The 25,242-nt window shown below is 39.5% G+C and overlaps 2 protein-coding genes across 17 annotated transcripts in view; one reads left to right on the top strand and one right to left on the bottom strand.

The window, feature by feature from the left end:
• LOC133524685 (neurobeachin) overlaps positions 1-25,242 on the bottom strand; it is a 963,862-nt gene that overhangs the window by 336,946 nt on the left and 601,674 nt on the right. For all 16 annotated transcript variants that reach the window (XM_061860799.1, XM_061860801.1, XM_061860790.1 and 13 more), the window contains exon 6: positions 18,977-19,098. In XM_061860799.1, coding sequence (XP_061716783.1) covers positions 18,977-19,098 — 122 coding nt within the window. The remainder of the gene's footprint in view (positions 1-18,976; positions 19,099-25,242) is intronic.
• LOC133524692 (uncharacterized) lies at positions 16,158-18,499 on the top strand. The gene has a single exon (XM_061860817.1). The coding sequence runs from the start codon at positions 17,078-17,080 to the stop codon at positions 18,293-18,295; it is 1,218 nt and encodes a 405-aa protein (XP_061716801.1). The 5' UTR covers positions 16,158-17,077; the 3' UTR covers positions 18,296-18,499.

The following is a 25,242-nucleotide window of genomic DNA, read 5'->3' as shown; positions in this document are numbered from 1 at the left end:
AATTTTAATACAAACTTTTAGCATAATTTCATTTAACTACTATTGAAACTCATAATAAACATTATGTATAAAAACAAAACATATAAAGTTGTTAGTCATACTAATTTAATGACAGAATGCTCTATCATCATAAAAACATTCTTCATAACAATCCTTAGGAATAATTTTACTTGTTATAACATACATTTCGTATAATAATTAAAATATAGTACTAAATTTTAACGAATGGTGACATAGTGTTCTATGATAAATATACTTGGTGTCAATCAAACTATTAAATTATACAACAATCTACCTATTCAACTTTAAAGCTGGTCGCCGTTAGGTACGACGACGAGCGAAGCGAGGAGGAGTGTTAGGTAGAACTGCGACCATATGGGGAGAACCATATGTCTTGGAAATTGTATTTTTGCTTGTTCATTTCCACTAGGCGTTTATATGAAGTTTATCTGAATCCTTTAGGAACCACAAAGGTTCCAACTCACACTGGCCGCTGCTTTGCGGTAAAATATATGTCGACAGACGTAAAGTACGGATGTAGGTAAGTTTGACGCTTAGAAAAATCGATTATGTTCCATGCAAATATAATGTTTTATGTTTTTTTATTAATTAGTAATTCAGTGTTGTTAAACTTTCAGCAAACTCAATCTGTACAGGCTTTGAAAGCCTATATTCAAAATAGAGTGTTAAGTGTGTGTCGTGAACTTTGCGTAAACCAATCGGCAGGCGTTTATAGTACATGGAACAATTTTAATTGTCATCGCTCACTTCAAATACGAGCTCTGTACAAGTAACACCTTTTTTTTATTAAATTAATTTTGCATATATATGGGCATTTGATTTACACCATCATATCCTCTAAAGATATGACATGGTTGCCCACGAGGGGAAATAAAGAAGAATCCGCGAAATAATGAAGAAAATGTACAATAATTAAATACGACATCGGCCGACGCGACGAGTAACGGATCTTCAGCATCGCAATTCAAGCCTAGAGGATTGCTGTGTTATTCTGGAGCTACTAGGGGATGTCTAAAGTCACCAGGCTTCAAGAAGTGAAGATCTCCAACCCAGGGTTCGACCAGTGAAACCGCTAAAGTTCACATCGAGCAGTTACATTCGTACGCCGCCACCAAAAGATAAGTGTCTATCCTTCATTAAATTCCAATATTCCTAACAACAGACAATATAACTATTTAAAATTTATCTTCAATTGTGTAAATCAAGTGGTTTCAAACTATAATTACGTATAAAAAACCTTAAATTTGTGCAAAAGGTGCATTGCATCAGATTCTATACCTACCCGAAACATAAAAAAGTGAACAAAGAACTTTGCAATTTTATAAAATTCAATACAAAGTCTTTCAATATTACAAAGCTAACAATAAATTTTAATAACTATTATTACATTTACAAGTTTTGAACATTTTCATTAGTATAATTAAAGTGAAAGTTAAAATATTTTACGTATTGAGTTCAATTTAATTTAGGTTCCGTTTTCCTTATCTTTGCTTACAATTGTAAGCTTATGTTTATTAATAGTCATATTTTGACTAAATGAAACTCGAGTGGGTTCCCCTAGTGTGAAAATATGGAACTAAAATGTTGTCCAAGGTTTAAATATATACTTTATAAACATATTAAATAATGAAAGTACCTAATTAATTATAAATATTGTTATACTAATTTAGAAATACTACATACTCATACCTATTCAATATTCATTTATATATTGTACAATAGTTAATACTGCTAATGAAAATAAAGTAATGTTATTGACTTGGGATTGGTTGCCAGTTCCTATTCGTGCTCTTTTATTGAAACAAAGTGGGTTGATCGAGTTTTGAACTGGTAACCGATAACAAGTCCGAGCGGCATTCGGTGCTTGGATTCCGAGGTGTAAACAAGTGTTTCAAATATAGTTAGTTGAGTGAAAAACTGTGGTTTGATTACTTCGATTTAACCTAACACGTGAAATTGGGTCATATGCGGTAATGGTTTAACATATTCAGAAGTGGGATGAATTTAACGGTACGTGTTACTTTTATTTCAATATATTAGCATGTTTTACTTTACAATTAATACTGTTGGAAATAGGCCACAAACATAAGCGCCTGCAGTTTTACCACATGCAACGCGACGCAGCGCGTGAGAGTAAATCAGGACTTTTAGGTACATTTTCTTGCCATATATACGCGGCTAGCAACGTTCCATATTAATCTTGTTTTAAAGTTTTATAGTTAGTAATTTCGTTCGATTTCTATTAACAATTAATTACCGCTACTGCTTATGGGGGGTGGTGATTACATTATTAATTGAATATTTATTGTAATTAAATCTGAATGCAGTATCAAAATGATTATTGTAGAAATTGTAACCTTCAATTCCACTGTAAAAAAAAAAAAAAAATTACAGTTACAAGGAAAGTGATGAGTGATGACTGATTATTTGAAAGTCAATATAGACTTGTGCTTCGTATTAGTGTATATTTTAAGATATAATTCAGACCAGATTACTTAATTTACTTTACTATTATTATTATGTTATTGTAACATGAGTTTAGAGCTTCATTTTGTTTTCTCTAATTATTGATAATGTTAACATAAGAAGTGTTTTCAGTAAAGCAAAGCAAAGTAGTCAAATGTAAAGTAGGGTCAAATGTAAAGTAGGGTCAGATGTAAAGTAGAGTCAGATGTAAAGTAGAGTCAGATGTAAAGTAGAGTCAGATGTAAAGTAGAGTCAGATGTAAAGTAGAGTCAGATGTAAAGTAGAGTCAGATGTAAAGTAGAGTCAGATGTAAAGTAGAGTCTGATGTAAAGTAGAGTGATGTAAAGTAGAGTCAGATGTAAAGTAGAGTCTGATGTAAAGTAGAGTGATGTAAAGTAGAGTCAGATGTAAAGTAGAGTCAGATGTAAAGTAGAGTCTGATGTAAAGTAGAGTCAGAGGTAGAGTCAAATGTAAAGTAGTCAAATGTAAAGTAAAATAAAATGTAAAGTAAAATGTAAAATAAAGTAAAATATAGATTGTTATGAACATATCATGTCCTCGCGTATTTTGGTTACAGTTACAAATGAATGACGACGATCAGGCACTACCGGCTGAGGCCCAAGCTGAAGCAGCCGATGAAAACTCAAGTCTCGACGGTGGTCGCGGGCGTAGCATACAACGGACTCCACGAAGACGAGTGCTGCGGAGTCCTTCACCACGGAGGGTACGGCGCCAACGTTCACCATCAACGAGGTCACGCTCCCATTTACGCCGGAGTCGTAATCGAAGTCGGAGCCGTGCCTTTGCTAATGAACGAGGAAGCGGAAACAACGCCGATCAACGGGAACCACGGCTTCGCAGTAGATCCAGGGAACCACTACGACGCCATGACCGATCCAGAGAACCATCGCGACGACGAAGCGGATTTAGGGTGTCCCCTCGACAACAGCAATCTTCAACTACCGAGGACACATCACGTGAGTTTTTGTCTCAATTTACAAAGCTGTTAGACAATCTTGGATCCTCTCGTAGGGGTAATAAGGAAACTTTTTCAAACGTTAACGTAGTGCCAGAATTTGATCCTTCATTAAAAAAACCAAACTATTAGAAACTGGTTAACAAAGGTTAATGAATGTGCCCAGTTGTATGAATGGTCAGAACGTCAAATAATACATTATGCCTTACCAAAGTTGGTGGGCGTCGCAAAAAAAATGGTACGAGGGTCTACCAACTTTGTTATATTCATGGTCCGAGTGGCAAGCCAAACTTAAATCTGCCTTTCCTTCAGAAGAAAATTATGGACAAATGTTAACAGACATGTTGGCTAAGCAGGCTAAGTTTGGAGAGTCACTCGAAGAATATTACTACGAAAAAGTTGCCTTATTAAATCGTTGTGACATAGTAGGGAAAAGGGCGGTTGAATGTATCTTATATGGTATAGACGATAGGTCGGTGCGTCTTGGAGCAGAGGCAGCACACAAAGAGCATATAATCACTACGTTTTAAGAGACGGGACTTCCATACTAGCGAGTGGAATCAGTTTGTTTCGCAAATCATTACCAAAATGTACGACAAAGAACTGTCAAAGAACCATAGTACCAACATAAGCAATTTAAATAGTGTAGTACGCTACACGCTTGCGTTTCTTATCGATATCGATAAAATGGGAAGGGTTGAAATATAGACTCTTGTCTACAAATTTTGTACTCTAAATCAAGTTAGGATCGAGTCCACATTTAAGTTGTATCTTATATAGTGGATAGTTCTATGAGTGGACTAATACGTGGTCGAGCTTAAAGTGGACCCGATTTTTTTAGAACACCTTGTTGTTCTTCACCACTAGGAAGGATCAAAGTTGCACTTTTCTTCCCTACTAGGAGGGATCACTTTTTTTCCTCTTTTTGCATACTTCTTAGGTTAAATTATTTAATTTAATTAACATTAAATAAATTAATTTAATTTATTTATTTTTTATTTGTACCATAATAATTTCCTCATAGGTGATGTAAAAAGCAGTATGTAAATTTATCACGTGGTAGCAAAAATAATACCACCCTTAGGCGTTAACACTTGAATCCCTCACTACGCTAGGATTCTATTTTAGAATACCTCGTTACACTCAGAATGTAATTATAAAATCCTTCACTATTTTTTTTATATTAAAAGCACTATTTTCAAAATGATCTGCAGATACATGTTTCAATAAATGTAACTTTTCTATGGGAAGATGTATCAGGTCTTTGTTCCCAACAAATTTGACCCACTGCCTGCATCTGAAAACATACAGCCTTGGTTATGTACAGTTTATATTCCAAGTGTTAACTATTATTTAGCGCTAATATGCTTCTATAAATCATGTTTTTTTGGCATCCAATTATCAACAACCCTTTATCAATGCTCTAACTTTTTATGTATTTATATGTCTGTTTATCATGAGAACCGGTCTGGCCTACTGGGCAGTAACCCTGCCTATGAAGTCGATGGTCCCAGGTTCAAATCCTGGTACGGGCATTTATTTATGTGATGACCATGCGTATTTGTTCCTGAGTCATGTGTGTTTTCTATGTATTTATATGTATATATCGTTGTCTAAGTACCCACAACACATGACTTATTGAGCTTCCTATGGGATTAAGTCAATTTGTGTACTAATGTCGTATAATATTTTTTATTGATTAACAAAAAGAGAGATTAATTTACTTACATTTCTGATTAATATATTAAATAATTACTAGATTAAAAAAAAAAAATATGTTAAATAATGACCATTAATGCATAGATGATAGATAATTTTCCACTGAAAATCTTCGACGAATTAATTTTGTGTCATATTGCATGAAGTTCCCAGAAAATTTCACATATTTTATTTAATTACTTACACTGATATATAAATAAACATACAATTATCGATAGTTTTAGTACATCCCTAGTTCACAACAAAAAAAAAACATAAAATATCAAATTTTCGATGTGTTTAAAGCCTGCTGCACCAAAATAAGGTAAAAAGTATCTAAAGCAATACGTACCGGTCTTTATCCAAGGGAAATTTCGCCATAAAATCCCTTTTTTTTCGTGATTTTCTCGAGTGGCTCGCTTGCCACATATTTCACACTTAGTAAACCGTTTTCTCGGTGGCATTGTAACAAAGTCGTTCTTTACTCCGATCACGGTTCACTATTATCGATATTTTCACTAAATAATAAAGAAAATGCACGAAATACCAGAACAAAACATTGAAGCCTTCATAACAAACAAAACAATTAGGCTGACAGTTGACTTGATGTAAACTTGACAGAATAAATAGCACTGACGTTTTATTTTTCTTCGTTGGCAAAGATTTGCGAAACAAGTTCCATACAAAACTTATTTTGTTCCTAGTTGCGTCAGCCTGGCAGCACAGTTCACAGATACGGATAAGCTTTTGGCATATTTACGTAATGCAAAAACAGGGCCCGTTAGATACTTTAATCATTCAAGTAAAAAGACTCGGGAGATCAAGCCTAATACTACTGCAGGAAGTACAAGTAAGGATAATACTCGTACTAATATACGTTGCTATAATTGCAGAGAAGATGGGCACCCCTTGTCAAAGTGTCCTAAGCCTATAAAAAAATGCAATAAATGCTCGTTGATCGGTCACACTGACTCTGAATGTTTTCGCCCCGGGAAAGAGTAAGAAGCTAATATCAAAATGTTTGGGTCCGTACAAAATTGTTGGGGTAGTGTGTAACGACAGATATTCAGTAGAAGATACTCAGATTACGAGGCGTAAAGGGAAGGCTATCTACAGGGGTGTATATCCAGTAGAAAAGATACACCCGTGGTTACATTTCAAAAGGTCAGAAGATGACACGAGCTCAGAAGAAATGGAAGAGGATGATGTTAGTAACAGTACTAACACAGCCATAGATATAACGGATGATATATTAGAGGTAGGCGGAATTTAGGAATCATGATCCAAGAGAAAAAAAAATACTAATAATAAACAGCTGTAAAATGAGATAAAAGCCACGAAAATAGTGTCACGGATAGAAGGATGATTAAATATAATTTAAAATGGTTATTGGAAGGATGTTAATCTTTTTTTTTTCAGAGAGATAATGGAAGGATGTTAATCTTTTTTTTTCAGAGAGATAATGGAAGGATGTTAACTTTTTTTTTTTTCAGAGAGATAATGGAAGGATGTTAATCTTTTTTTTATTTCAGAGAAATGATGGAAGGATGTTAATTGTTTTTCAAAGGAATGATTAAAGGTTATTTTTGGAAGGTGTGGTTAAATATTATGTGATGAGATATTGGAGTAATTGATGGTATATGTTATCAAGGTATATATTTATTATGTTATTAATAAATAATTTTTGGAAGTCTTAAAATTTTTGGCTAGTAAGATATTATAAAAATAAAGGATTTTTATAGTAGTATAATGAATTGGAGAATAAATTAATACACAGGGTTACTTAAATTGTATGTAATGCAAATACATGGGAAAGAGAGGATTCACTATTGAAACTTAATAATAGTTCATGAGATATTGTATAATTAATCAGATAAATGAGACAATCCGTTAATTAATTAAGAGATGGTCATGTTTTCTAAATCAACTTACACGAGGTCGTGACATGATTTGTCAGGATGGACGAATCTGTAAGCTTATGTTTATTAATAGTCATATTTTGACTAAATGAAACTCGAGTGGGTTCCCCTAGTGTGAAAATATGGAACTAAAATGTTGTCCAAGGTTTAAATATATACTTTATAAACATATTAAATAATGAAAGTACCTAATTAATTATAAATATTGTTATACTAATTTAGAAATACTACATACTCATACCTATTCAATATTCATTTATATATTGTACAATAGTTAATACTGCTAATGAAAATAAAGTAATGTTATTGACTTGGGATTGGTTGCCAGTTCCTATTCGTGCTCTTTTATTGAAACAAAGTGGGTTGATCGAGTTTTGAACTGGTAACCGATAACAAGTCCGAGCGGCATTCGGTGCTTGGATTCCGAGGTGTAAACAAGTGTTTCAAATATAGTTAGTTGAGTGAAAAACTGTGGTTTGATTACTTCGATTTAACCTAACACGTGAAATTGGGTCATATGCGGTAATGGTTTAACACAATATATTTAGCATTATTTGCCGACTATTCCAGGGCAATATTATTTCTAATCGCCGCGCGCCGCTGGCATCGTTTGAAAATAAACTCCGTGGCTCGGCATCGGCCGGGAGGAGTCTGCTGAGCGTGCGCAGCCGGTTTCCCTGTCATCGGCAAGTACCACCGGAACGAGGAACGTGAGCCATTTTATAATTTTTTTTTTATTGCATTACTATCTAAATTCAATAACTAAGTACAGTCACTAACAAAAATGTCGAACGAAACTGAAAAGGCAGATAAGTTAATGTTGCTTCAATTATCTAGAAAAAGGGCTTCCGCCAAAGGACAAATTACTAAATTTGGAAAATATTTAGATAGTATTGCAGCAAAGACGGAGTTGGATAATGTTCAATTAACCGAGTTAAATTTAAAACTCGCAAAGTTTGAGGCTTTGTCCGTCAAGGTTGATGAATTGCAAAGTGAAATAGAGGTCTTAAATTTTGAAAATATTTCGACTGAAATTGAAGAGCGTGACCTCATGGAGCACGAAATAATAGTAAATATTGCTACGGCAAAAACTTTAGTCGAAAGATTTTCTAAAAAATTTGATTGCGAGAAAAGGCGCAATTCCGCTCATAATACGTCATGTTGTATAAATGACCTCGCTCATCCTTACGAAATAGGGTTAAAATTACCTCAAATACAGATTGCCAAATTTGATGGCGCATATTTTCGTTGGTTGGAATTCCGCGATACTTTTGAAAATTTAATACACAAAAATGAGCGTATTTCAGACATACATAAATTCCATTATCTCGTGTCATACCTACAGGGTGACGCGGCTAGGATCATTTCAAATTTGGAAGTGTCAACAAATAACTACAGTGAAGCGTGGAAAATGATTTGCAATCGGTATGATAACAAAAGAATATTAATTAATCATCACTTAAATTCATTATTCAATATTAAACAGCTTCCACGGGAATCAGAGCGGTCTTTGCGATTTTTGGTTGATCACGTGACCAAAAACTTGCGCGCCTTAACCAGCCTAGGCCAGCCCACAGACAAGTGGGACGTATTGATAATATTTATGTTATCCTCTAAGTTAGACAGTAATACTTTGCTAAAATGGGAAGAATACCGTAATAATTTGGACAGTGATGTACCCACTTTAGAACAATTTTATAAGTTCATGATCGATCGCGCTGATGTACTCGAATCGTTAAATCGTAACAATAAATCAGATGTTGTTAGTGTGTCAAAGCCACCTAGCGTTCCTTCACGTTCTGCACCGAACAATAATTACGGTCAAAGACCAGTTCAAAATAATTACGTCAAATCATTTGCAAGCTCAACCAATAATTATAGCAATAAAAAGCAAAACATATTTGCATGTGTTATTTGCAATGAGCGTCATAGGATTTATGATTGTCCTACTTTTAAGGCGAAGGGAGTTGACGAGCGAATGATGGATGTGACAAAATATAAATTGTGCACAAATTGTCTGAGGCAAGGTCATGTTGAAAGTGAGTGCCGCATGGGTCCATGCCGCGAGCACGGCTGCACCGAGCGACACAATAGTCTTCTCCACCGTCCATCTTCCTCCTCAAGCCACCTCGCTCAAGTAGACGAAGAAGACGCAGTGCATGTCAATTATGCTTATCAAAATACAATTCAAGGCCGTCGAGGTTTATTATCCACGGCAATTATTGAAGTTGAGAATCCAGTAGACCATCAAAAGTTAAAAATTCGTGCATTTTTAGATAATGGAAGCGAGTCATCTTTCATTACTAAGTCTCTGAAAGCCAAACTGTCATTGAAACCCCGCTCACTTGAAACCTTAAATGTTATAGGAATGGGCGATACTCCTTCTAAACATATAATAAAAGGAACTTGTGATGTTCAATTAAATTCAACAAAAAATAAGTTTAGTGCTATTTTATCTTGTTACGTCATGGACGAACTTACCGGTCGTATACCAAAGGCGCCCGTCGATATTACCTCATTCAATTTACCTCAAAATATTGAGTTGGCTGATCCAATGTTTCATCAGCCAGGCCCCATAGATGTTGTTATAGGTGCTGACCTCTTCTGGGATATTATAGGGCATGAGGAAATTTCCCTAGGACCAAATAACCCAAAGTTAAGAAGTTCAAAGTTCGGTTGGATAGTATGTGGACGTATAAACTCAGCGGTATCTAGCAAAAAGATACTCTGCAATCATGCTGTAGTCTCTTCAACGCAAAATGAAAATATCGAAAATTTAGTGTCAAAATTCTGGGACTTGGAAGAAGTTCCCAAAAAACCAAACTTGAGTAAACAAGAAAGTGAATGTGAAAAACACTTCCTCACTCATACTATAAGAGACGAGGAAGGACGATTTTGTGTCAATTTACCATTAAAAGAATCTGTAGATTGTTTAGGTGATAGTTATAATACTGCCAAAAAGCGATTTCTTAATTTAGAGAAACGTTTTAAACGAAATACTACTCTTAAATGTGAGTATACGAAGTTCATTAATGAATATGCTGATTTAGGGCATCTTTCAATTTCTAATGTTGTGCCAAGCCCTAGCCCATCGTATTATCTTTGCCACCATGCAATTATTAAGGAGGAGCGTGAATCTACGAAGCTGCGGGTAGTTTTCGATGGATCCTCCCCCACCACTTCCGGCTACTCCCTTAATGACGTTTTAATGATAGGTCCAAACGTTCAAGATACCCTCTTTTCCATTTTAATTCGCGCAAGGCAATACAAGTACCTGCTCACTGGCGATATTGAAAAAATGTACCGACAGGTGTTAGTAAACGAGAGTGACAGGAACTTGCAACTTATTTTATGGAGAGAGGACGAGTCACAACCTATTCAAACGTTAGTGCTAAATACGTTAACTTATGGCACAGCTAGTGCAAGTTATCTGAGTACACGTTGTTTGTGGGAACTAGGGCAGCAACAGGATGATGAGTTAATCAAAACAGTCATTCAAAAGGACTTTTATGTGGATGATTTAATCACAGGGGCAAATGACCCTCAACAATTAATATACATTCAAAAATCAGTTTCAAACGCATTAAAATCAGGTTGTTTCAATCTTAGAAAATATAAAAGCAATCATCCATCTATTTTTGACAATCTCGATATAAATACACAAGATAATTTATCTATCAGTGAGTCTTCAAGTACTTTGGGCCTCGGATGGACCCCTTCAAGTGACACGTTGCATTTTCCTATAAAAATGTGTAGTGAACCTGTAGTTGTGGGTAACGGGAATTGACTCCAAAGGAAACAACTAATCACTTTCACAGCTGTATTAAAACAAGCGGTACATAGTCTCAAGCACAAGCGGAAGAAAGAAAATGTAAACACTACGTAAACGTAAGCGATAAGCGAGCGCGGGCGCAGCGCGGAGCGGCATGCATTCGCCGTCAGGTCGAGTGTCTGACTGGCGTGGCGGCGTGGCGGGCGGCGCGGCCAGTGCGGCCGCGCACCTCGTCGAGCCGGTTTCCTGGTGTGACGTCACGGCTGCGTGTCCACCGCGGCGGAGATTGGATTTGTATCTATGTACGTGTTTATTTATGTATATATTGCATGTGCGTTATTATAGTGAATATTTATATATTTATTTGTGCATTTATATTTATATATGTAAGAGTTTTATATGATTTATATATTTAATTATGTTAACTATGTAAGTAGGTATATATGTAATATTTATGTATATAAGTAATATGTATTTATAAGTATACAGATGGGTGGCATTGCCACATCAGTCCCCCCCAGAGACCGTCTCACGGGCGATAATAATCTGGGAAGGTTACCCGTCGGCCTGATCTGGTATGCTTTATTATTTTTCCTTTCTGTGGTTCTTTTTCATTTACAGTTCTCTTTTCTTTCACAGGCTTCGGCGTATTCTCTCTTTCAGGTTGAGTTCCAGTACCAGACGTCGGCTCAGCTAACAGGTAAGCTGGTTTTAAGCGATCGATGGTTACGGTGTTGGTCTTTCCGTTCACCCGTATTTTGAAAACCTTCTCTCCTCTTTCCAGAACTGCGTGTGGTCCTGTGTAAGCTGGTTTTAGAGCACCACGCACAGCGTCTTCCCTTAAGAAAACGTGGGTGGATGATGCCAGGTCTTTGAAGATAAACGTCTTCTTCTGACCATGCCTAGAAGTAGGCACAGGTTGAAGTTTATGGGTTATATTCTTCAGGCGTGCAGTGAAGTCGGTGAGGTCGGTTGTGGTGTCGGTACTGGGCTGGAAAAATTCCCCAGGCAGTCGGAGCGGTTCGCCGTATACCAGCTCTGCAGAAGAAGCTTGCAGCTCTTCCTTAAAAGCGCTCCTTACTCCCATCAGGACCAATGGTAAGGCTTCTGTCCAGCTTTCTTGAGCATGACATATGATTGCTGCTTTCAACTGCCTATGGAATCTCTCTAAAATTCCATTGCAGGCAGGGTGGTATGCAGTTGTGCGTCGATGCTTGTAACCGATGATCTTCGCCAAATAATTAAATAGAGCTGATTCGAATTGTGCTCCTCGATCCGTCACTATATCTATAGGGCAACCGAATCTGGAGAACCACGTAGTGAGCAGTGATTTCGCCACTGTTTCTGCAGTTATATCTATCATTGGTATCGCCTCCGGCCATCGAGTAAAGCGGTCGATAGCAGTGAGGCAGTAACGAAACCCTTGAGAAGGAGGCAGCGGTCCTACTATGTCAATATGCACATGGGTAAACCTAGCTTTAGGTAACTGGTACGTACCCAAAGGTGCTTGAACATGCCTTGTTATCTTTGACCTCTGACAGGCCAAGCAGGCCCGAGCCCATTCGCGACAATCTTTGTTTAAGCTCGGCCATATGAATCGCTCGGCTACAAGTTTCGTAGATGCCTTGATCCCAGGATGGCTGAGTGAGTGTAGGCTGTTAAATACTTGCCGTCTATACTCTGGAGTCACATATGGTCTGAGTGCCGAGGTGCTGTCGTCACAGTAAAGTGCCGTAGATGACCCTGGTATAGTCAGCTTCCTTAGGCTGATACTGTACCCAGTGTCTCCTTCCAAGATCTGCCTGAGTTCCTGGTCAGTCTCTTGTGCCTTGGCGAGGATGGACAGATCGACTGGTTTCTCGAGCTCCTCGATTCTGGACAAGGTGTCTGCAACGACGTTGTTTTTCCCGGAGATATGTCTGATGTCAGTCGTAAATTGGGAAATGTAGTCGAGGTGTCGGAACTGCCTCGGCGAGCAATTTGACTTGCTGTTTGTGAAGGCAAAACACAACGGCTTGTGGTCTGTGAAGACGGTGAATACTCGCGCCTCCAGCATATGCTTAAAATACCTGATCGAGTTGTAGATCGCTAGCAGTTCGCGGTCATAGGGCGAGTATTTCCGTTGTGCCGAACTGAGCTTCTTGGAGTAGAATGCTAGTGGCTGCCATGCGTCGCCTTTCCATTGTTGAAGTACTCCGCCTGCAGCTGTGTCGGAAGCGTCTGTAACGAGCGCAAGATGAGCATTAGGATCAGGGTGCGCTAACATTGCGGCTTGGCAGAGGCTAGATTTGCAGTCGAGGAAAGCTTTCATCTGGTCATCTTTCAGGTCGACTGGTTGTGATCCTCTAACTGAGCCGGTGAGTGACTCGTGCAGCGGAGCTTGGAGCTGGGCGGCTTGGGGTATAAACCGACGATAAAAGTTAATCATCCCTAGGAACCTCCTAAGTTCTTTAACGGTTTTGGGCGTAGGGAATGACTGAACGGCTTCTACCTTGGTTTCCAGCGGCTTCGTGCCATCGGCTGAGATGTGATACCCTAAGAACTTGATCTCTGGAACTCCGAAGACACACTTTGATGGATTGATAACCATGCCGTACTCTCTCAACTTGGTAAAGAGCTGTCGTAAGTGATCTTCGTGCGTTGCTTCATCAGGCGAAAAGATGAGAAAATCGTCCAGATAGGCATAAACAAAGTCCATTCCTCTCGTGACCTCGTCGACAAAGCGCTGGAACGTTTGTCCTGCATTTCTGAGACCGAAGTTCATAAAGGGAAATTCATACAACCCAAATGGTGTCGAAATCGCTGTCTTTGGTATGTCTTCCGCGTTGACAGGTATTTGGTTGTAGGCCTTGATCAAGTCGATTGTCGAGAAGACCTTACATCCGGCGAGCTGGTGTGAAAAGTCATGGATGTGACGAATAGGATAGCGATCTGGAACAGTCCTGGCATTCAATTGCCTATAGTCACCGCAAGGTCTCCAGCCATTATCTTTCTTAGGTGCCAGATGCAGTGGCGAAGACCAAGGACTTAGTGACGGTCTGGCGGTTCCACACTTGAGCATGGACTCAAACTCCTGTTTGGCTATCTTGAGTTTGTCTGGTGCTAACCTTCTGGGTGTGCAGTGGACCGGAGGACCATCAGTCGTCTTGATATAGTGGACCGTGCTATGTTTTATATCACGATGAACTCCAGGTGGCCGTGTGATGTCCGGGAACTCCTGTACTATGCTATCATACCTCGACTCTCCAAATGACGTCTTGATTGATGATATGTTGCGTGCTTTGTGGGCTGACATGGCTGCTACAGAGAGGGATGTCAAATTGTCAATTAAGCGTTTGTTACGGCTGTCGACGAGTAAATAGTAGAAAGATAGGAAGTCGACGCCTATAATTGGTTTGGTGACGTCGGCCACAGTAAATTGCCAACTGTACTCACGACGAAGACCTAAATCCAAGTGTAGCTGTGCATAACCATAAGTGTTGATCACAGTTCCATTTGCGGCGAACAGTTCGTATTGAGTTTTAGGTCGATGTTCACGTAGAGCCGAGCGTGGAAAAACACAGAGATCGCTTCCTGTATCTACGAGAAACTGCATTTTGGTACGTCGGTCTGTAACAAACAGGCGACCGGGTCTAGAGCAATCGTTGGCCGCCATTACAGATTGCCCTGACCGTTTCCCGAAACAAAATCGCAGGGTTTTACGCACTTCGTTGCTTGCGACTGGAATTTGGAATGGTACCAGCACACGGGCCATCTGCGGTAGCTGGACTGTGATCGACCTTGACTAGTCCCACGACTACGACTGCGGCCATACCTCTGTGATCCATTGGTCCTACCTCTGGGTCGCGATCTGGAGGTCATTTCTGCGCGCAGGTCTTGCATCTGTCTTGTCAATTCGGCTATCTGGTTAGCCATGTAGTCGATTGCAGCATTCTGAGGCACCGGCATAGCACTGGCTTGTGACGTACTTGCTACCTGGGGGGTTGGAGGGGTGAGGTCCCATACACGATCGGCGGTGTTTGCCAAGGCGTCAAGCGTCTGCGGAGTGGGTTGCGATGCTATTGCTGCTTGGATGTTCATTGGTAAACGATTTATCCAAATAGTCCTTAAAAGTTCTTCATGTACCTGTGGGCCTGCCAGATGCTGAAGATGCCGCAAGAACTGGGACGGCTTGCGATCCCCTAACTCCTCGTGCACCAACAATCTCTTGAGTTCCTTTTCTCGGGATGCTGACAGCCTTGAGATCAGTTCTGTTTTCAGCTTCTCGTACTTGTTCTCTGCTGGTGGGTTAACAATTACGTCTTTTACCTCAGCCGCGTACTCGTGATCTAGCTGTGACAGTACATAATAAAATTTCGTAACATCAGATGTAATCTTGGACAAAACAAAGTGACCTTCTACTTGCGCAAACCAAACGGCCGGTTCCTGACGCCAAAATGGTGGTAGTCGTACTCCAACGCGAAATGTATCGGTACCCGTGGACAACGGCATAGTGGAAAATTCCGTTAGCGGTTGCGCTGCCGGAGGTTGCGCGATATCAGCTTGAGTTGTATTTGCACTCTCCCCGCTTGGGCCGCCTTTACCATCACCCATATTTGTTTTTCAGAAAGGCTGCGATAAATGTCCAAATAGAGGGGTCACCAGTGTAGTTGTGGGTAACGGGAATTGACTCCAAAGGAAACAACTAATCACTTTCACAGCTGTATTAAAACAAGCGGTACATAGTCTCAAGCACAAGCGGAAGAAAGAAAATGTAAACACTACGTAAACGTAAGCGATAAGCGAGCGCGGGCGCAGCGCGGAGCGGCATGCATTCGCCGTCAGGTCGAGTGTCTGACTGGCGTGGCGGCGTGGCGGGCGGCGCGGCCAGTGCGGCCGCGCACCTCGTCGAGCCGGTTTCCTGGTGTGACGTCACGGCTGCGTGTCCACCGCGGCGGAGATTGGATTTGTATCTATGTACGTGTTTATTTATGTATATATTGCATGTGCGTTATTATAGTGAATATTTATATATTTATTTGTGCATTTATATTTATATATGTAAGAGTTTTATATGATTTATATATTTAATTATGTTAACTATGTAAGTAGGTATATATGTAATATTTATGTATATAAGTAATATGTATTTATAAGTATACAGATGGGTGGCATTGCCACAAACCTGACGCTGTAGTAACAAAGCGGTTTATAATGTCAAACTCTTTTAAAATATTCGACCCGTTGGGTGTTCTCAGCCCAGTTATTGTTATACCCAAGATTATGCTTCAAAAGCTATGGGAGAAAAAAATAGATTGGGATTCGCCAGTCCCATCAGAGATAAAAAATGAGTGGATTAAGTTTTCCGAAAATTTAAAAATTCTGTCTAGTTTAAAAATTCCAAGATGGGTGCTTGGAGATTCGCCTAAGCGTATAGAAATTCATTCTTTCAGTGACGCCTCTCAGTCTGCGTATGGGGCATGCATTTATGTTAAGTCGATAGGCCCAAATGAGGATGTTACTGTCAAGCTATTATGTGCCAAATCCAAAATAGCTCCCCTTAAATTCACCAGCATTCCGAGACTTGAATTATGCGCTGCGCTGGTCGCTGCCAAGCTCACGCAGTCCGTGTTAGAGTCCCTCAGATATAAGCCAGATAGAATAGTGCACTGGTGTGACTCGAGCGTAGTCTTAGGATGGATCAAGGGTGATATAAGTAGACTGAAAACATTTGTTGCCAATCGTATTGGTGAAATAGTAGAACTTACTTCGCCGCAATCCTGGAGGTACGTTCCTACAGATTTAAATCCCGCGGATTTCATTTCGCGAGGTGTTGACCCAAAAAACATAATTTTGTTGGATCTTTGGTGGACAGGTCCCAACTTTCTGCTAAAAAATGAAGACGATTGGCCTGTCTTAAAAGTTAAAAATTTCGAAGCTCTGCCTGAACTGAAAGTGCATTCCGCAGTAATAAGTGAACCAATAGTTGATTTCGAAAGGTTCTCTTCGTGTAATAGACTCATTAGATCGTTTGCTTACGTGCAAAGATTCATATTCAACACCAAAAATAGTATCAAGCGTAATGGCGTATTAACAGCTGATGAATTGCGTGAATCCTGGTATTCGTTATGCATTATTGCTCAATGTCAATCTTTTTCAGAAGAATATGAATCACTTTTAAATAATAAACCATTAGGCAGTAAAAGCAAAATATTGTGTTTGTCCCCATTTTTAGATAATAAGATAATGCGTGTTGGAGGGCGCTTAGATGCCACAGAATTTTACTCCTTTGATAAAAAACACCCCATTTTACTTCATGCATCGCATAGACTAACAAGGCTTTACTTCGAAAGAGAACATCTCGTCAATATGCACGCTGGTCCTCTTTTGTTATTTTCAACTGTAAGAGAAACTGTTTGGCCAGTCAACGGACGTCACCTCGCATGGCGTGTTGTAAATAATTGTGCTAGGTGTAGACGCCTACGAGGTAAAACCCTCCAACCTAAAATGGGTAACTTACCACCCCAACGTATTACCCCCGACTATCCTTTCTTGTCAGTCGGGCTGGACTTTGCTGGTCCTTTTACTATCATTAATCGCAAGGGCCGTGGAAGTCGTTTGATTAAATGTTACTTGTGCTTGTTTGTCTGTCTTCGTTACAAGTGCATCCATCTCGAAGCCGTTAGTGATTTAACTAAGGATGCATTCATTATGACTCTTCGACGCTTTATAGCGCGCCGAGGCAGACCCACTGAAATTTTTAGTGATAATGGGACTAATTTTGTAGCTGCCGCAAAGGAATTAGGGTCATTTATCAAACAAAACCAAGAACCTCTATTTGATTTTGCAAGCCAAAACCTTATAAAGTTTAAATTCATTCCGGCTTACACTCCTCATTTTGGTGGACTATGGGAAGCCGGCGTTAAATCGGCTAAACATCATATAAAGCGCGTTATCGGTAATAGCCACCTCACCTTTGAGGAAATTTCTACTTTATTTACACAAGTGGAATCTATTTTAAATAGTCGTCCATTATGTCCGTTGTCGTCGTGTCCCAATGACCTTCTTTCCCTATCCCCTGGACACTTTCTTATCGGAAGGCCGCTAACTGCTCCACCAGCGCAATACTTGGGCGACTCTAAGGAAAACTATCTTCAACGCTATGAACGCCTGGAAAAAATACAGCAGCATTTCTGGCAGCAATGGCAGCGCGACTACATATCAGAAATGCAGCAAAGAACTAAATGGAAGAGCAACGCTGCCAAGCTGAGCGTCGGGGATATGGTGCTCCTGTCAGAAGATAACGCTCCCCCTCTGTCATGGAAGCTCGGTCGTGTTCTACGCCTCATCACGGGATCCGATGGAATAGCCAGAGTGGCAGACGTCACCACAAACAGAGGCTGTGTGCGCCGCTCTCTCGTACGTCTGTGTAAGCTTCCGACAGCCGAAGAGCTTCGAGGTTGAAAAGCGAGTTTTCAACGGCCGGGAGTATGTACAGGCTTTGAAAGCCTATATTCAAAATAGAGTGTTAAGTGTGTGTCGTGAACTTTGCGTAAACCAATCGGCAGGCGTTTATAGTACATGGAACAATTTTAATTGTCATCGCTCACTTCAAATACGAGCTCTGTACAAGTAACACCTTTTTTTATTAAATTAATTTTGCATATATATGGGCATTTGATTTACACCATCATATCCTCTAAAGATATGACACAATCAAATAAAGTTTATGAACGATTTCCCGTGGTTTGATTGTGAAACCACACCTTCAACATTATGCTGTTGGATTTCATGAATAAAAAACGTTCTGAGTATAAAATAGTATACAGAGTGAACATTATACTGGTTGCCTGTTATGCAAATACATTACTATGCTACTAAACTATAATTACTTTCCAAATTATGCAATTCGTTTTTATTGTATTTGTTTTTATACCAAATCATAATTTCTGCATATCAAAATTATGCAATTCAAATTATGAAAAATGAAATTTCGCAAATTGTTATTATTAAAAACATTACACACCCCACACGATGTCGATGTCACTGCGCAGTTGCACCAACGTTGCGTCGAGCAACAGCCACAGAGTTGACAGACGTCGACGTTCGGCAGATGCTAGTGTGGGATGCTTTATTGTAACTTACCAGTACAGGTAGGGCTTCTCCCGCTCGATGTTGACCGAGTTGATGGGGTCCAGCCGGAACCACGTGGTGAACGTGAACCCGTTCTCGTGGGGCCACCGCGCCAGCGGAGGGAGTACCACGGCCTGGCGAAAATAAACATTCATTAGCTATAAGATCCGTTCCATTGAAGAATTTACGGAAATGTGGTCTTTCTCAACGCTCATAAATGTCCAAGAGATACCTAATCCTCTGATCAGGAGGCCATTCGGAGATGACATTCGTACGATAAAAAACATCAAAATAAAAATATCGGGATAATGGATGGTACAGTCGCCATCCGATGTATCGGAGCAGCCGAGGTGCTCAAAAATATCTGAACACGCACTCTAGCGCCTTGACATTAGAGGTGTGCTCAGATATTTGGGAGCATCTTGGCTGCTCCGATATATCTGATGGTCACCGTACAAGCAGCAACACTCTTTAACTGTCCATCGGTGGACCTTATGCCTTTGTAATAAGGTCCACCGATGGACAGTTAACAGTGTGGGCGATGGTACGAAGTCACGTGACTATATCCATACATTATTTAAGTTTCAATTGGCATTTTCTATCAACAATTGTCATCTTAGCCCTTGCTTGCGCCTGATATATATCAGGCGCAAGCAAGGAGCAAGCAAGCAAGCAAAAAATGCTCTTAGAAAAAAAAACAAAATAATCCTAAAAACCGGCCAAGTGCGAGTCGGACTCGCACAGGAAGGGTTCCGTACCATTATCTATAAAAACGGTCACCCATCCAACTACTGACCCCGCCCGACGTTGCTTAAATTCGGTGATTGGATGAGAACCTCGAGATTGGAAAGAAATATTTATTTTATTCTGTTTTTAGTATTTGTTGTTATAGCGGCAACAGAAATACCTCAACTCAAGAAATATTTCAACTGGCTAACTGTCACGGTTCATGAGATACAGCCTGGTGACAGACGGACGGAGAGATGGACGGATGGACGGACGGACGGACAGCGGAGTCTCAGTAATAGGGTCCCGATTGACCCTTTGGATACGGAACCCTAAAAAAAGTGTAGTATTGTTTGTTTTAGCGAGTGGTTCCAAAATGGAATCTTGAGCGTTGCGAGGGTTTCAAGACACGAGGGCTTAACAAACTTTGCCACCAAGTGAAACAAAATTATTCACCGCGCCAACGCGAGGAAAAACTTTACAACCAGCCACAAAGAAGAAACTACTCAGAATTTGCATCTAATTATTTTACGACTCTAGTGGATAAAATGCAACTTTCTCATCAGTTTTAAAGTATCAAGAGAACCTTTATTTACTAACTGGTATGGCTACTGTGTTGTAGTGTAGGTCCATAGGTAAAGCTTGAAGATCAAAAACCTATCTCTTAAAGAAAGGGTAAAGTGTGCCTATATCCAGAGGAGTCACATGCGCGTTTCCGACCCTAGCATTCCCCCCCCCTCGTTGAGCTCTGGCAACCTTACTCACCGGCAGGAACACAACACTGTGAGTAGGGTCTAGTGTTATTTGGCTGCGGTTTTCTGTAAGGTGGAGGTACTTCCCCAGTTGGGCTCCGCTCTAGATCTGGAATGACATCCGCTGTACTGTGCCCTACCACACAAAGCGAGATGACGTTCACAATGCCCATACCTCTCTTTTGGACGTAGTTTAAGGACGTACCCGGGTCCAAGGATATTTATTTAAATTACTTGATATATAATAAAAGCTCCAGCTGTTATACCCTCAGAGCTCCGTTCCAATTAACTTTAAAGATGAGAATAGTAGTAGGCGTAAAATGTTATTACTACTGGGAGCTGAATATTATAGTTTCAGATAGTTTCATAACACAATTATCGTACCTACGTGTAGTACCTACCTAATAAAGACAAAGTTACATGGTTTAGGCAAACAACAAGAATCGAGCTCAAATAAGTTATATAATGGTACATTATGATATGATACAAGCGTGGTACGTTGGTCACTACACACGAGGCGATATGTATCGTACAGTCAGAATCAAAAGTTACGGATCAAACAAGGTGTCAAAAGTTTCTCTTAACAAAATGTGATGGTTCTGTGTGTAGAATAATTAAGACTGTAAAGGATATACATTTTAGAGATTTATCTTTATTTGGAAAAGTTATCCGGAATATCAGATACTTTTGGCGCGTTGTTTCATCCGCTACTATTGATGCTGACTGTACAAACGTTTTACAGTACATATGGCCCTTTAAGTTTTCGGCATAGTTACGTAATGTGCTAATTATCGCACTAGTACGGTAAAGTATTACCATATGTATACTGTAAACATTATAAATATTATAGAACAATCGTTAACAGAAATTATTTAGAACATGACGTTTTTTTCTTTCTACGAATACCCAAAGTAATAACGTAAAACGATTTCATTTTCTAATCTAACGAAAGTTACGAAAGTAAGATAAAAGCGTAATTGTGAAATAAATACATCTAACAGGACTTCAGAAGAGTAGATACCAGGATTACATAATCCCATACAATCATTACGGTAACATCAGTATCGCAAAGGAATCTCGCGACGCACTCGATTGATTTCGCCGTACAAAATGTTGGATCCGGCCCAAAACGCGGCAAAGGGGCAATAAGACTTATCTAATACCGAGGGGTTCACAGAATCCTCGAGATATCGTATCAATAAAATCTACATACGAACCGTTTTTACGGACTTTTCCAATCTTTTACATTTTCGAGAGTACTAACAAGTTGAAGGGCCCATTTGGAACCTAATTCCGTTGTAATACGGTTGAGAATCAGTTAATACTATATATTCGATGTAACGTAAATCTAAGTATGTGTTCCTGGTGCAAAAGTAATGATAGTAATGGCAATTTAAACAAAATTACCTACCTTTTACGTGTATATGCTGGCGGCCAATCGTAAATTCAGGCCGATTGAAGAGCAAGGGTGATATTGATGGAGTAATTTAGTATTAATAGTTACACGATCGATCATCGGGATCATGTTAAAGCCCTAGGGGATTGATGATGATGATGATGTAATCCTGTTATCCCTCATTAGGGACATAGGGCTCGCAGAAGAATTTTCCATTTGGAGCGATCCTGGGCGGCTACTTCCAGCTCTTCCCAGCCGAGTCCAGTTGAGCCAGCCTCTTTCTCAACTGATCCCCTCCATGTGATACGAGGCCGCCCTGACCGTCTACTGCCAGTCGATTGCCAGCGGAGACACTAAGATTGTCCAAGCGGACAAGTGGCTGTCCGGTCTACGGAGTGTGTGTCCGATCCATCTCCATTTCCTTACAAGCATTTCCTGGCCTATGGGTTTCTGGTCAGTCATCTGCCACAATCTGACGTTCAAGATGGTTCGTGGCCAGTAAATCCCTAGGATGCGCCGCAGGCACTTGTTTATAAACACCTGCAGCCGATTGGTGATGAATCCCCTAAGGGATTAGAGATTACTAATCAACACCAGATAGGTATTTTGTGACATTATTATGGTTGACGAAATGTCATTTGCACTAATCTCTCGAACAACTTGTATGTCAAATTGGTGCTAATTGTATTTCGTCAACTGTACACCTAAGGTCAGAAATATCCAGAGTATAGATGTTGACTAGGTAGCTAAGTACAGTCGCCATTTGATAACGCCTTGACAATAGATTGTTCAGATATTTGTGCGCGCCTTGGCCGCTCCGATATATCTGATGGTGGCTGTACACTTCTATTTTCAGTTCTGCACAAATCGGTTGCTTAGACGACCAACGCCAGCAATGTTTTTCCATACGAGATTATTGACCAGTAAAAAGGGAATCTGCATCACGGAACAACTTTATGAATTACCATTGTATAAAAAAAGAATTAAATTCTTCGCGTAACTAATCGGCCCGATTTGCACGCTATATTTCACTCGGCCAGCAATCTTATTTTCCCGGCCGTAACACAACATTGCTATTATATTTCTCTGGTACGTGGCCGACACCCAAACGTGAGGTAAGTTTCAACTTTCAAGATTCGCAATATAAATCACTAGCTTTAAGGATGAGGAAAATATAAGAGAAATCCCGAAAAACTAAAATCCTCCAAATCCAGGTCGGAGTGGCGATTAACCACGGGCAAGTGATTTATATGAATTTATGTTTCAAATAACTTATAATCTTTCACCTTTACAACAGTAAGCTACAAGGGTTCGCTTGATAACCTTATCTAAGTGAATTAAAATCTGATTTACCCCCTAGGCCTTAAATATTGTAATTTATAATTTATCCAGTTTCAACACCATGTATTCATTCATACTCATTTTCATTTTATTCGTGAAATCGATTCACATGTCAAATTTATGAATTTAAATAATTATTTCACCAAATATCGAGCGGCCGTGGTTTCAAATACCAAATTTTCTACCTTGCCAACGGCTTATCTGAACGTATGTTTAAATTATGAATATACTATTTACCAATTGTTTACAAGGCTTGGAACCGGTTTATAAAATACCGGTAAATACCAGTTTATATTGGTTTTCCTCCGAACGTTTTAGGAACTTTATTGTAACCTAAAAAACCGGTTTATTCGACGAGCGACGAAACGGCCGGATGGCCTGGTTGTATGCCACGTAAACATAGATTCCAACTTAGGAAGAAACCAGTTTTTATTGATCTAACCGGTTAATTTGACAAGAATTGTTTTCATAGAAACCGATTTACAAATAACGGTTTTTCGAGCGAAACCGAAAATAAAAGGTTTTGCGCCAAGTACATGATAACGGTTTAGAAATTTAACCGGTTTCCGAGCCGTCGGCCGGTGGTCGATCAATGAGAGGAGACGTGAGCCTAGCAGTGATGGGTAATGAGTACATTATTATAGCGCTTTATTATTGGTTCGGCTCATAAATCTGGATGGATATTTTTAACAAAAGCGATTGCCAATCGGGCATAATTCTTACCCGAGCGGAAACTATTAGTCTTCCTTTCAATGTTTTCTTTCAGAAAAAGCTTGTAAATATTCATGTCAAAGGATCCGTCTTACATATTATAAATGGGTGTAAGGACTTTGTTAGATCTTCACGCCTCAATGGTTTCGCGCATATAAATCTCAGCTTTATGCGATGTGGATTCATGCCGTTTTGCTCCGATGTGTAAGTGAAGTGATACAGCTCTATTGCACGTTAATAGCAATGTCCCGTTCGCAAACTGAAGCAACGTGCAGATTCGCATCTAACGTGATGCGCCTTTGGCAAACGATTTTAGACTAGAGTTACTACTTATAGAAATGTGACTATAGATGGCCTCACGCGTTGTGCTGCAAGCAACTCAACTGTACTGCGCGCAGCTTAAGTATGGTTTCGGACTAGAGTTTTATACCTTAAACCTATCCCGCTACCCAATTTATCTAAATCGATTCAACGATTTAATAAAGAAGATGTAACAGACAGACAGAGTTACTTTCTCATTCATAATAATAGTAGCGATTATATTATTTATTATAAATATTATATATTTGATAAGCTAATTTGAGATCCTAGACTGTAAGTGTAGTGAATTCCTCATCAAACATCTAACCGGTTTGAATAAAATATTTGTTATATATTATTATAGTATTTTATACAATCGTGACATAATAGAGAGCTTTTCAGTCGAGTACCGTATTAAGGCAACGAAGCTTGCTGAGATGCCTAAGTAAGGTACGCGATGGAAAAGCTTGATTATATCACTATTGTATACAATACTTTTTCTACGAATCATCTAAAATAATACTTTGTTTACTATAAAACGTAAATAATAAATCAAAATTGGTAAGTATTTCAGTAGACAAAAATGTAGTACAAAAGACTCTGCAACTCCGTGCGAACCGGCGCCCTGCGCCCCGCGCCCGTTTAGTATTTTCTATGGGAGCGCGGCGACACGTGATTGGTCATTTTTTTATATAGTTAACTACAACGTATCGAAAATAATCTTATAGTTGAGTTGGGAGTACATATATGAAAAGTACGCAATTATAGTTTGCTATACGAAATCGTAATTCAAGCATTATAGTCGACGAGTAAAAAGATATTATAATAATATATCTCGGAACGCTGAATCTCCTCACATCACAAGGGATCATCATTCAGTCAAGTACTACCTACAGGGATATCTCCCGATTATTCATTTTGAATAAACCATCCAATTACTCATATCCATTCAACATGCGTATAGAGAGCATCATTAGTTCCCTCGAGCGAGTCCCTTAAACGTCCTCAAACAGATCGATAGCAGCAGGACATCTCGAGCAGTGATGTACCGT

The sequence above is a fragment of the Cydia pomonella genome, chromosome 14 (genome assembly GCF_033807575.1).
Source record: "Cydia pomonella isolate Wapato2018A chromosome 14, ilCydPomo1, whole genome shotgun sequence".
Taxonomy (NCBI): domain Eukaryota; kingdom Metazoa; phylum Arthropoda; class Insecta; order Lepidoptera; family Tortricidae; genus Cydia; species Cydia pomonella.
Note: the sequence above shows the minus strand (reverse complement) of the source record. Positions and strands in the feature narration are given on the sequence as shown.

Coding starts and splice junctions, on each gene's coding strand:
- LOC133524692 (XM_061860817.1), top strand. CDS start 17,078: ATGCGTGTTGGAGGGCGCTTAGATGCCACAGAATTTTACTCCTTTGAT.